Source organism: Passer domesticus, chromosome 6 (assembly GCF_036417665.1).
Source record: "Passer domesticus isolate bPasDom1 chromosome 6, bPasDom1.hap1, whole genome shotgun sequence".
Classification (NCBI taxonomy): Eukaryota; Metazoa; Chordata; class Aves; order Passeriformes; family Passeridae; genus Passer; species Passer domesticus.
In genome coordinates this window covers 40,614,787-40,628,046 of record NC_087479.1, presented here as the reverse complement: position 1 = coordinate 40,628,046, position 13,260 = coordinate 40,614,787, and the positions used below count along the sequence as shown (strand labels likewise).

The following is a 13,260-nucleotide window of genomic DNA, read 5'->3' as shown; positions in this document are numbered from 1 at the left end:
ATCAGGGTCAGTGAGCCAAAAGGGATGTCACATACAGCCCGGTTTGCATCTTTGTTAAAACAAATGTTTATTAAAGCTATAGTTGAAATGTGAGACTGTCTTAAACTGTCAATTCAACAGTTCTTGATACTACCAAGTTTGAGAGGAATTTTTAGGTGTCCCAGCTGTTGCATGTTCAAGGGGCCTTTCTGGCTTGATCAGCAGACTAAGCATTGTAAAAGCAGCATGTTGGGACATAAGGCAAGGGGGAATTCTTTTTTTCTGGGGTACAGCAGCTACATGCTTTCTGTAGCTGAGTCAGTATGCTTTGTAGGTGGGAGCTTGCTTGATTACTTTCTAATGCTGTCTCCAGAGCTAACTACACGATGCATCTTCTGCCAAGACAGGAAAGCTTGCAAGCAGCTTGTTTCAGACTGTGGCTTTATCTTTGTTCAGAAAAGCTTCTTTTTATGAGCAGCTGAAGCTTAGTGTAAACTTTCAAAGTGTGGAGCCAATGCCTGTCCATACAGCCCTCTCTGCCAGCTTGCTTTGGGTGATGGTTTGGCATTTCCCATGTCTCCCAAGTATTAAAACATTATCTAATGAAGCACAGAATTGCAATCTCTCTTTAGCCCTGTTAGTTTATTTCACTTCATCCTATCTTGAAATCCTGCTGATGTGAGAACAGCTGCTTGCAATCCACTTGCAGTTCTTGTCCATTCCTTGTTTCTTCAAAGCCTGTTTTGGACCATTGCACAAGTGTTTTCCAGTCCTATTTGACTGAACAGCACAATTTTCAGCTTCTTATCAAACCTGAAGACTTGCTGATACATGAAGGCTAAAACAGAGCATGCTTTCCCTCACCTTTCAAAGTGAGATAGGAGAATTTTAGCATTTCTTGGCTACTGATTTCAGTGTCTGGATTCAGCTGAGTCCTCACAGGGACGCGTTGCTCTACTAATCCTTGCCCTACATAAGACTGTGTGGTGAGCAAGGCAGAGGCCATGGCTAATGTTTCCAAATTCTTGGCTCTGCTGAGGCTCAGGTATTCTACCAGAAAGTAGGGGCCAAGCCTCTTGGGTTTCTCTATTAAAAAAAAAAAAAATGTTTGTCTTTCCTTGGTTTTTCAAAGAAGCAATGCATTTACCTTTTGCTTCTGACAGCAATGTTCTAGCAGCAGGGTGTCTCTTCCTCAGACTATTTTGAATGGTCCTCCTATACAACATTATGTACTATTAAAATACTGTGTGAAAAACTGCAGTTGGCTGAGGCATTCTTCCTGGAGTTGTGCTAATCCTGTTTACCCTGGGAGGAGTACCATAGGGGAGATGGGTGGGAACAGCCAAGGAATGATTGTTTTTAAACTGGAAGTGTGGATAATAGTGACTGCCTCCTCTTATTAATCTAAGCTTATAACTTACACAAAATGGTGTATGTTTTGTTCTTGCTCTTTCAGATTCTGGGTGCTGTGATCCTGGGATTTGGAATATGGATTCTGGCCGACAAAACGAGTTTCATTGCAGTTCTCCGTAAGACTGTGTTTTTTAATCTTCTTTTTCTAAATTGTCTCTGTTCTGGGGCTGTGTTTGACCATGGTGTTGTCTAGGAACAGCAGTACTTTTGTGCACGATCTGTAGCCTGAGCAGTAACGTGCTGTTTAGCAAGATGGGATTGTTATCAGGCACACGGTGAAAGGGAGCAGCCCTGGAGACACAGCATTCCTCTTAGTCTTGTTGATTGAAACACCACGGTCAGACTGAGTGAGACTACTGCCTCTTCAACCAACAATCCAAATATTTTGTCCTAAACACAGGGCCCAGTATTTAATCCTATTTTCACTACATGCTCTGTGTTTTCACAATGATTTCCTTATTACCATAATGTGCAAAGGTCCCCAATGTCTTAATGCAGTTTCGTTGTGCGAGTCCTCCACTGTTTTCTTTCTGTAATGATCTATTTCAATTTAAATGTTTTAAATGCCGAAGAAAGTAAGTACCTGGTTTTATTGATGCTTCATCTGCAGTGAAAGGAGATGGTATGTTTGTTGCTAAGCAGTAGAGGAAGCAGGTTTGGAGGGTGTGTGTTTGAAGTGCTTTGACTACTAAAACATACTCTTGATTACGCTTGATGAGACTTACCCTGGGCATCAGAGGTGTTCTGTATTGTGCAAGAAGCTTAGCATTCTTTCCCTAAAGTCAGCCACAAACTTTGACTTGAGTCTTGAGTCTCTGCTTTCTGCAAAAACCAAAAACTGAGCTGGCTTAGCAGAGTCTGGTCTTCAGAGGACTGTAAGTGGACTTTCAGCAAATGAGTATCTCAGCTCCATCTTTCACAAGCTCTGCTTCCTTTGAGCTCTTTCCTAGAAACACCTCAAACTTTTCTGCTTGGTGGTTCTGGTTACTTGTTGTCACTGCCTTTAGAATTGCTGAGTTGGGCACCAGCTTCAGACAGTGCAGGAGGGCTGCCTGCATGGGGGGAGTGAACACTAATGGCATTCATAGCCCTGTTCCCAGCTACACTGATTCTGGAAAGGGCTTTATCTCCCAAGTCCTGCTGAGCACTCTGACCTGCCTTGAAAGGTGCTGGATAGAGAAGACACCCTTGCTAATACCACACATGCAGATCTGCTCCTTACTCTGCTTTTGTGCTGTGGCATTGGGCCTGCTCCTGCAGTAGTAGAAGGTCAAGAAGCACAGCAAAGGGTGTTAATTAATAAAGTGGGAGCATGAGCACAAGCAGTACACTCAGCCTAAATGGAGCTTATCATGGCCTGGCTGTTTGCAGTACCACTCACAGTCTGAGGTGTGCTTAGTACCTATGTCAGCAGCTGATTCCCTCAGGTGTTACAGCCACTTGTGGAGGGATAAGTCCCTGATCTTGGCCCTGTTTCTTCCCATTTACTTGGAATCTCTGCTAACAGAGCATTTAAGAATTTGGTTTCCTTCCTGGAGATTTCCAGTATCAGCTCTCTCCCTGCCCCCTCACTTCCTTTCCCATGCCTTGCCCCTCTTTCCCTCTGCTTTAGTAACCTAGGCATCAGGGAGGGCACCCAGCTGCTGCCAAAGGAGCCTGTTGTACTTGCTTGGCTGCCTGCCCAGCGCAGGGGAAAACACGGAGTGATGGCAAACAGGCAGGAGTTGAATGTCCTCAGAGCCTTCTCTTGCAAGACAAGACTATTGCAGATGAGAACTGCAAGTGTGGCTCTTGTCCCCTGACACTATCAGTTCTTCAAGGGGTTTTTGAGTTGAAAGTACCTTTTTCTTTCTTCTGATGGGAATTTGACAAAGCAACTGCTTTCTAGTGCTGTGGACGTGCTGCAACTTGAACACTGACTTGCATGGTAGCTGAGCTGATTTTGAGGGAAGGAATGGGGTAGATTGTGAAGGCCACTCCTGTAAGGCTGCTGCTTCAGTAAATGCTTTGCCGTAGCAGCAGGTAACCCGCACAGCAAGAGTCACAGGACTGGTGAGGAAGCAGGATCCTGGGGTTTGTGGCACGTGTCCAGTCAGGGAGAGCTGGCTGAAGTGACCTGTGTGGCAAATGGATCTGCTTCACTTCTTGATAACTGAACTTTCTTCTCTTCAGCATGTTTTAGGGAAAAAAAAGTTTGGAAGCTGGTAGCTTGTGCCAGGTATCAGAAGCAGGGGGAAGTATATATTAGCGGGGAGAGTATCAGTTGGGGCTTGATTATCCTCCTTTAACATATTTCAGGGGAAGCTCAGAGGAAGTTTGCCTCTTGAGACTTCCTTAGCTCAGGAAACTAAATGCTGAGCTCTAAAAATGTTATTTTCATTAGTCACTGGACATCCAGAATTCCCCTGTACTCTGTAGCTTGCAGATATAGGAATGTCTCTTAATGATAAATGAGGTTTCTAGTTACTGTTTTTAGACAGAGTATTACTTCAACTTTTGTGCTGTAATGCAAGAAATAGTCTGCAAGAAATAGTCAGCTGACCAGCTCAAATGTAAGAGTTTTTCTTCTGTTGCTTGCAGTACTAAATGCTGAGGGGAGAGGGCTGACATCACCAGCATAATCTGAAATCATCTGACCTAAACTTGGTTGAAAAACCACTGAGCATTCAGAAGTACAGACGTTAGAAACAATAGCAGGGGATATCTAGGAGGATTTGTAAAAGTAGCTAATTTGGGTATTATATCTGTTTTGATCCTGGAATAGCATCTGTTTGTAGGGTGTTGTGCACAGGTGCTGCAACAGCCTGTGGTAAGTGCCTGGCCACAAGCCATTCAACCCAGACTTGCTGAGTAACCTGTCACATCATCTGTGCTCAGTACTAGCTGCAGCTTGTTGCATGTTTCACTCTAAGAGCGAGTTTGTCCCAGTGTTGACTGAAGTGGATAAGTGAAAACAGAATGGCTACAACAAGAAATAGTGCTTCAAAGTGAAAAGACTATCCAAAAATGGGGTTTAGGACTTGGAAGAAAGCTTCCCTGAAGATTGCAAAGGGAACTAAAGCAAATGGACAGTAGTTATGGAGTAGATCATCTTTGTTACTGTTACTTGAAGTAAATTCATGAGGGAGTAAAATTCCAGTAAGGAGATAATTTTCTCCAAACAAGGTTCATTTGTTTGGAGTGACCTTGAGTATTCCGTACTCTGGAGACCTGCAGGATGGCTTTTAGGTCTACTTTCATCAAAAGACAGCCAGAAGCATCTGTCTGTCACCGTGTTCAGCACACATCTGTGCAGTCTGTTTGGAGCAGACAAAGACAGTTATCAGTAGATATAGATGCAGTTCTATAAATGGTGATGGCAGGCATATTTTTTTGTCAATAGCTAATGTTGTTCCCTCTCCTGGCTCCTACAGAGATGTCATCTCCCTCCCTGAAGACTGGTGCATACATCCTCATCGGTGTTGGGGCACTTACCATGCTGATGGGCTTCCTGGGCTGTCTTGGAGCTGTCAATGAAATCCGATGTCTCTTGGGTCTGGTGAGAGTATTCATGCCTGTTTTAGAGCCAGCCTTTAATACATCTCCTGCAAAATATCTGTTGCATTGTAGATGGGCCTTCAGTCTCCTGGGGATATTATTTCTGCTAGGTCAATTTAGGTCTAGTTCTTAATTTGCACTCATTAAATTCTCCAGCAGTCAGCAGGCTGCAGCAGAGCTCCTCAGACATTACTGATAATAAGCTCAGAACTGTGAATGGGAGAGGATGTCACTGACACTTGCACACAGTGGGTTGAGGACTGCCAGCTGAGAAGTGTACCCTGTCCCCCTCATCCTGACTTCCCAGTTGGTACTGTGCTCTCAGTGGTGGAAGAGCAAGTTCCAAGGGCAGTGAAAGAAAAGAGGAAGAGTGACAGTGTCCTGTTATGTGACATCTGTGGAAAGTGCAAGAGTCGAGAGAGACCCTATTAGGAATATCCTGTATGTCAGGGCCTCTCTTCAAGCAGTTCATCTATAGGAAGCTTTCTGTCCATGATAGGTGAGATGACACCAGCTTCATACACCTCAGCCTGCTACATGACTCTATCTTATTCAGAGCACATATGTGTTGGAAACCAAGCATGGCACGTACTGTGTGTCCTGGTATTAGCAGCATCTCCTTGTCTAGCAATAGTAGCTGCTACCATTTAAAAGCAACCTCAGCAGTTTGCTGGTGGATCTTAAATTTAGATCCTCAAACAAATAAAATAGCATTTTTTAAAGGGTAATTGATTTTTTTAAAAAAGCACATTAACAAATTAGGCTTGTAAAATTGACTCTTTTTTTCTGTTGAGGCTCGAGGTAGGCAGAGTCCAGCTGATTGATTGAGGCTGGAATGGTCTGCAAAAGGAGTTGGCTGTGGGAGAGAGAGTCCCAGTTGAGATGACACATCCAGAGAGTGCATGTAAACCCTTTCCTTCCTGAAGGCTTTCTGTTGGCCTAATGGGAGAAGTGCTGAACTGCACTGGTCTGATGTTGGCTCCAGCCCTTTCCTGGGAAAGCATTGTTGATAGCAGAGTTTGTCTGCGGGCAAAAAGACATTAGCTCATGCTGTGATTTCTCTTGTATATGAGAGTTTTATTAACTTTTATATTCAGACCTTTTGAAAGACCAACAATGATCACATATTGTTTTTTGTTTGCAGTACTTCACCTGCCTGATGATAATCCTCTTAGCTCAGATTGCTGCTGCACTGGTCATCTACTTCCAGAAAGAAACGGTAGGTCTTTATTACCGTGCATCTTTTCCGTGGTCTTGGCTTAGGAGAAGAGTGATACCTAGAAATTCTTTCTTCCGAACTGGGCTATCCTGTTAGGAGGCATAACTGGATTCTCCTTTTCTCTACCCCAGCTCAATAGTTTTGCTGTTTGATTTTTGTGTATCTGCCTCGATAGTGCTGCTTTCTCAAGGATTATGAAGCTTTATTTGATATGCAGGTTTTATTTTTGGGTAGTGGGAAGAGTGGAAAAAAAACCAGAAGTCCTAAAATGCTTTAGACCACACCTCCTCTTGATCCTGCTGTAGACAACTATTTGGGCATGTAGTAGCAGTGGTTACTACCATGTTGCCATCGCTGGTGCCTTGAGGAGTTACCAGCCTGGGCACTTTTTTGACTGGTCTTCCTCCTTGTGCCATCTTGTTCTGTCTTTCTGCATCTGTGGGTAGAACTATTCTTGGAAGAGCTGTCCTGTTTCCACAGAAGCAAACCCAAATATCTGATGGTTCCTGTTCTACAGCTGGAGTTTAAAGCCAAGTAGTTTAATATTTTGAAGTGGATCTCTTTGTCAGGAAGGCAGTTTCACAGTGCTTCTAGAGCTCCAGTATGCTTAGTAGTGTAAAAGGGAACTACCTGTTTTTGAGCTACCTAAGCATTGCAACAATCCATCATGGGTATAGGCTCCCTGGCCAAGGCAGTGCCTGATGAGGCCGTCAGCTACTTGAGAGCTAAACTGGGAGCCATGTTTATGCAGTGGAAACAAGTTATAGCTGTGGGGTCACTACTGGCTTCTGGTACAAGTTGTAAGTAACCCTGTCCTTTACTGCATAGCTGTATGCACCACTGTATGGCTGTGCTTGCCTCTCCTGAGCCAACCCTTTAGCTAGATGGCTACAGAAAGCAGAACAGTTGAGGAAGTTATGGATGGGGCCTGGTGGAGAAGTTTGGGTCAGGAGGAAGGTTCCTGCCACCAGCATAACTGATGTAAGCTTTGTACTGTGGTAACTGAGCAGCTGTTGGCTGGGTTCCTTGCCAAATGTGGTGTGACTGTAGCTTGCTCTCTGGGCTGGCAGAAGCTGAAGGAGAAACTAAAACTGTGACTAAAACTGGTGTGTAAAGATAACTCTCAACAAACAACTCTGACTAATGCAGATATGGAGGTGTGGGGATGGGCATTCCCCTGCAGTGGGGAAATGTGACTTCAAACCAGGAAATTCTCTACCTTTGTTGGCATTTCTCCTCCATCTGCCAACCTACTCTAGAAAACTCCAACTTCTAAGCTGTAGCTCTTCATTTAAACCTCATCAGACCAGGGAGAGTTTAAAAGTGCTGGGGGTTGTTTTGCACAGCTGTTGGAGTGACTGAGATCATCACTTTTACAGATCTGGGAGAATGGTCAGGGAAGCTGGGCTTTGAACAGATGCTCCTGTTCAGTCCCTAATGAACAAAATTAATGGAAAAGCTCTTCTAGAGCCATTCTCTTTTCAGGGATCCTCCAAAGTACCTGCCTAGAGCACTAAGAAAAACTGCTTGAGGAAGGTCTTGGCTGAAGCCTCCAGCGCAGTGGTTTGGGGCTGCGCTTCAGTGCTGCTGTGCAAGTCGCTCTGCTTCGCTGGCTGTACGTCATCCCAGGGCAGCTTGGAGCTCAGTGAGGCACACTGAAACTGCTCAACAGCCAGTCCCTAGATATATCTGTTGTGTTTCTTTCTTTCTGACTTCAGGAACTTGGTTAGATATAAAACAAGGAACAAGAAGGGTGAAGGAAGAGATTTTGGATCCAGAATGTAGCAAGGTGATACTCACTCCTTCACTTGTAACTGAAGTGTTTTTTTCTGTTGATTCACTTGAAGTTACTGTTGGCATATCTGTTTCTTTTTGGTGTCAATATCCTCCCCCACACTGACAAATGAAAGTATACTGAAATAGAGTTCGTGTAACTGTAAAAGGCTGAGCCTCTGACAGGAAGGCTGCTGCTTTGCCTCTCCCATGGGCATTGTTAGAGGAATGCCCCGTCAGACCGGAATTGCCCAGTACTTTTGGAAAGCAATATTAAAACAATATTTGTTTCCCTACACTTGCTGGTGACTGAAACTGTGGGGTGGGTTTTTTTTTTTATGGACAACAACATAGTAACATCCCAAATGCTGCAAATTATATTCTGCTTTGTTAACTGAAAGTTGCTATCACCTACATCACAAGCCCCTAAATGTGTGAGAGCCTGGAAAAGTTTTCTCTTGGCCTGGTTCACACAGTTCTGTGCAGCTTGGCTCTGAGTGCCTTGAGTAAAGGAGAATGGTGGTGTTTTGGGAATAGCCCAGCTTGCTAGCTATTGTTTGCAGCAAACAGGCCTGAGTGATTGCATGCAGTGACTTGTCTGGGGCTATGGACTATGCATGAGTTTCAGAATCTGAAGTAACAAGGCAGAGGAGTGCTCCTTTCTGTTTTTTGAGCCTGCTTTTGTGTGCAGGCTAGATGCTAATAAGTGCTGAGGGAAGGAGCTAGCTTGTATCGACAGGGACAGGATAGATGACTGTCAGTGTCTGATAGGGGAAGAAGCCTGCACAATCCATTGTGTGATCAAAGACCTGGTATTGCCTCTGGCATTCATTTTACCCCATTTCCCTCTTCAGTAGCCCATGTGCTGGGGGAGACTGACAGCCTTGCTGCTTTCTGGCAGTGAGCTGTGGCTTTGGTGCCCAGGATCTAAGTGCCCCTGCTTTGAGGTGGTGGGATTGTGCCTTTGGACACTGGGCTTGCTAGAGCTGGGAAGGAGCAAGAAGCCCCAAAAGCAAGGGTAGCCATTTCCTGAAGCATTCATCTCTCACACAGTGCTAAGTCCTAATAGCTTTAAATGGGTGAAGATGGTGAGGATGTTGAAAGCCTATGTGCCTTTCTAGCTTGTTGCTCTTTCGGTTTTCCTCTGCCAGGTGCTTAAGGGTGAACAGCTGCAGATGCCTGTGTTTTCCCTTTGGGCTGCCCTATGGGTTAAACCCACAAGCAAGCTGCCTGTGTGGCTCCAGAACTGTGCCACTGTTTGCACAATATTCCCCTTCTCTCAGATTGCTTGTTAAAACACCTAGGAATGCCTGATTTTTTTTTTCTTTAATTTGAAATCCCTCACTTTTTGAAACAAGAGCTGTTTGCAGGACTTCTTGCCTGCTCTTTTGTAAGAGTAAGGGCAAAGCAAACATACAGCTTCCCTATGTAGCTGTGGTTGGGAACATCAGGTTCACGTCCTGTCTGCTTGTGGTGGGATCCTGGGATTGTTGCAGAAGTGGCAGTAGGCTCCATCTGACCCAATAGCTAAGGGGCTAGGTTGGCCCAGGGTAGGAAAACAAGCCCAGCTCTCCTTGCCTCCCTCTGCATGTGGAGCAGCCGTGTGCAGGAGGGGTCGGGGTGGGAGCTCAGAGGTTCAGTAACTGATAAGGCTTATGGCAGCAGCCACGGCCAATCTCATTAGTGAGAACCAGGTCAGGTTGCCTTGATTTGAAGGGAAGGAAAAGGGGAAGTGAAGTAATTAAAAGGGGAAGAGGTAGACATCATGAGAAGAAAGATCATGCAGCTCCCATCTGTCTGGCCTGACATAGCTGATCCCAGTGAACTGAGCTGCAGTTTTCCTAGGAAGAGGAGTTGCTGATGTAGAGAAGCTTCTCTCAACAGTAGGCAGTGCTTCCTCTTGCTGAGTGTCCTGGTATTTGCCATGGACATTGAAAATGCTTGATAGTAGAGGAAAAGAGAATACCCATTTCCACTGATTTGAAATATGCTGTAACACCACAGTTGAAAAGGTAATATGTGGGATGGGAACATCCTGGTGCTTAGGCTGATGTAACTCTGTCCTATCCCTCAGGCAGTCTAATGGCACTTTTCTCCAATCTCTTGTGCATCTGGGTCTCTCCTTAGTAGTCCTCATGTACAGGCTGGTTAAGACAAGCTTTGGAAGGAGGTGGGAGGAAGAAGGTGAAGGAGTCTGCCAGGTGGTAGCTTGCACCTCTCATCAAACTGAAGGGTGTTGTAAATATCTCTGGGAAAGGAATGGTGGTGAAGGGATGATTTGATACACCTGAACTTTGTGATAAGACTGTTAATGAGCAGTTTGGGTAGTTGTAATACTTCCTGTCTTAATATAGAAACAGCACTTGTGGGAGTTTGAGGAGAGGTAGATCAACACCTTGTGAAAAAGGCAAGTTTCCATCAGCTGTGTATCAGAAAATCTGTCTGTATTCATGAGCAGAGTGGCTTACACCTTCCCTGAGCAGCTGAGATGAACTGCAGTGGCAGAGATCCTGGACTAGGGTCTTGCTGCAGTACAAAGTTAAAAACACATAACCTGTGAGTCCTTAAGGCAGTGTTGTCCTTCAGCTTGCACTTGCACATCTGTCTTGTCTAGGACAGGCAGTTAGTTGTTCAGCCTGTGTCTTAGCAGGATAACCATACCCTATCTGTTTCCTTACTGCTCATCTGGTTTGTAGGCTTTCCCCGTGTCCAGGCAAGGACTTGCTGGTGCTTTGGCTGTTACAGCAGCAAAGCTGCTGCCCTTATCTGTACTTGTCAACTATTTGCAGTCAGCTTTTATGAGTGACTGTAGCTTTATATATGTATCTGAAACACCAAAGAAAAAGCTACAAGAATTGATGTCTAACTCTCCTGCCTCTTTTTTTCTTGCCAGTTGAAAGTTGAGTTGTCTGACATAGTTGTAGATCTGATTGAAAAGTATGACCCTTCGGATGAAGATAAGAGGAACTTGCAAGATGCATGGGACTATGTGCAGACACAGGTGAGTCCTGGCGTGCAACAAGACGTAGATGATGCTATTTGTCAGTGCAGGCAATTTAAAAATTTAAAAACCTTTAATTTTTGAACCTTTAAAACCTTTAAAAGAAGGTTGAGGACAGAGAAACAACTATTGCACATTGATCTGACTGATCTACAAAGTGGCCTGTGAGGTTTGGTGCTTGCAGACTAGAAAATGGTCCTGCTTGCTGCTTCTGTGTCAGACCCTGAACCATTCTTGCCTGCTGGGTGTTAGAGCTAGCTAGTGTTGGCTGCATGGCCTAATGTATTCAGCCTATTATATGGCACTCTAACCCTTCTCTTTGTCTGCTGGGACTCCTGAATACTAACATGTGTGAAAAACATTTTGCACATGATTTTTATAGCAAAAAATCCCTAGTTTATTGCCAGGCAAGTCAGCAGCACCACCTGCCTTACTACTTGGTGCATGTTGCTTGCTTATTGTGCTGGTTCTTCTGCAAGTATCAGCGTTCTTGGGAGCCATCCAACTGCCCATGGTTTCTGTTTTAGCATCAGGGTCAGCTTTTGAGCAGCTAGAGGGTATTCAAGCACACTGGAGTCATGACAGCTGTTTACTGCCAAACCACAAGCTTGAGAGCTGGCTGGCTGGTGTAGTTAAATACACAGCCAGCATGGGACTGGTGTGTAGTAAGTACAAGTAACAGCATTTGTCTTCTGTCTGTTCTTTGGTCTGCAAAACACTGACCTGCAGTATTTCTCCTCCTAGGAGAATGATTTATGTATGTTTTTTCACTGTACTTGCAACTCCTTGGTAGTGAACTCAAGAAAAGCCTGATTCTATGTGGAAAGAGGCTACTGCTTGAGCCCTTCTTTTATGTAGGAGCAGAAGAAAAAGGTTTTGCAGAGATGGAGAATTTGAGTGTTAAAAGAGTCTACTTCGTCCACACACTGGAGTTAGCATTTGAAAGGGTGTGGGGTTCTGTAAACTGGGAGTTTAAGTCCAAACCTCTTGTGAGGGAGATGTAGTTCCTTCTGGAAGCTGTGTCTTCGCAGCACTCTTTTGGAAACCAAATGCTTGTCCTGATGTGGATGTTCAGCTGTTTGTGTCTCATGTCTGTTGTAGCAGAAACATTAGTTTTCCTTTCCAAGCAAAGAAGGCTTTTCCCAAAACTTGTACCTTGACACAGACAGCCTTTCTGCTCTGTACCACTGGGCAAGCACTGGCATCCATGCTTAGGATCTTACTCCTTGCTAGACTTCCCGGTGTGCTTTTCCCTTCAGCAAGCACGGTTTCATCACGTGGCCCTGTAGGAATGTAAATGTTTCTTTGGATGGAAAGTTTTCCTCTCGCAGTTCCAGCTGGTCCGTGCTGCGCCCAGGCGGGCGCTGGTGTGCCGTGATGTGCCGGGGCTTGGTGGCATGGGGACGCCATCGTGTGGTGGCTGCTGCTGCCCCAGGGCCACCACTGAGACCGGGGCCCTTGAACTCTTGTTTTGCTAGCAGAGTGGCTCTTTAGCTGGAAGTAATGTCCCTGTGTTCTGGACAGCTCTATGCAAAAGTAACCAGGGTGGTGTTCAGTGCAGCTAACTCATGCAAACTGCATGGCCTGACTGGTGTTGCATGGAGAGCTCCTGAGTACTTCTACGTGCCTATTGTAATGTGCAGTTATCTTGCCAGTGCAACGTGTAAGACTGTAATGATCTCTCTCTCGTTATTAGATTGCCTGCTGTGGCTGGACTGGAGCAAAGGAATGGGAAAATAATGAGATTATTAGGAACAAAAGCAATACTGAGTATCCGTGCTCCTGCTCCAATAGATCTAAGGACTTAGTGGAAGGAAGAGGTTTCTGTAGTCTGGAAGACCCTCTCAATGGCACTGCAACATATGCTGACTGGCCTGTTCATGAGCAGGTGAGTGAGTATGTCTGGGCCCTGTGAAGCTTCCATGGAGGCTGTCTTGTCTTTGTTCCCCATAAAATTTAGAGCATTTCTTTCATGTCCTTATTGCTTGAAGTACCTGTGGAATTTGGGGCAAGGAGGGATAGGGTCACAGGGATCTTGCCCTTTTCTGCAAAAGCTTCCATGAAACGTGGTGTAGCATGTAGCTGGGGTAATTCCTGCATGCAAAGATATGCTATGATTTGAGATATTTAGATCCAGATTTGAAATATTTAGATCCATGCTTCTCTACTTTGCGGCTGTGTTTTCTCTACAGGGATGCATGGATGGTGTAGAGGAGTGGCTGAAGGACAACCTTGGTATCATTCTTGGGGTTTGCACTGGTGTTGCTGTTATAGAGGTAAGTAATTTCCTGACATGAACCTATACTGTCTTATCATGGAGACTTTTTAAAGGCAAAGC

At 44.9% G+C, this 13,260-nt stretch overlaps 1 protein-coding gene across 2 annotated transcripts in view; it reads left to right on the top strand.

Moving 5' to 3' along the window:
- Positions 1-13,260, top strand: part of CD82 (CD82 molecule) — a 38,974-nt gene that overhangs the window by 23,173 nt on the left and 2,541 nt on the right. For both annotated transcript variants that reach the window (XM_064424934.1, XM_064424933.1), the window contains exons 3-8: positions 1,436-1,508; positions 4,806-4,930; positions 6,074-6,148; positions 10,815-10,922; positions 12,619-12,810; positions 13,115-13,198. In XM_064424934.1, the coding sequence (XP_064281004.1) occupies positions 1,436-1,508; positions 4,806-4,930; positions 6,074-6,148; positions 10,815-10,922; positions 12,619-12,810; positions 13,115-13,198 (657 nt within the window). The remainder of the gene's footprint in view (positions 1-1,435; positions 1,509-4,805; positions 4,931-6,073; positions 6,149-10,814; positions 10,923-12,618; positions 12,811-13,114; positions 13,199-13,260) is intronic.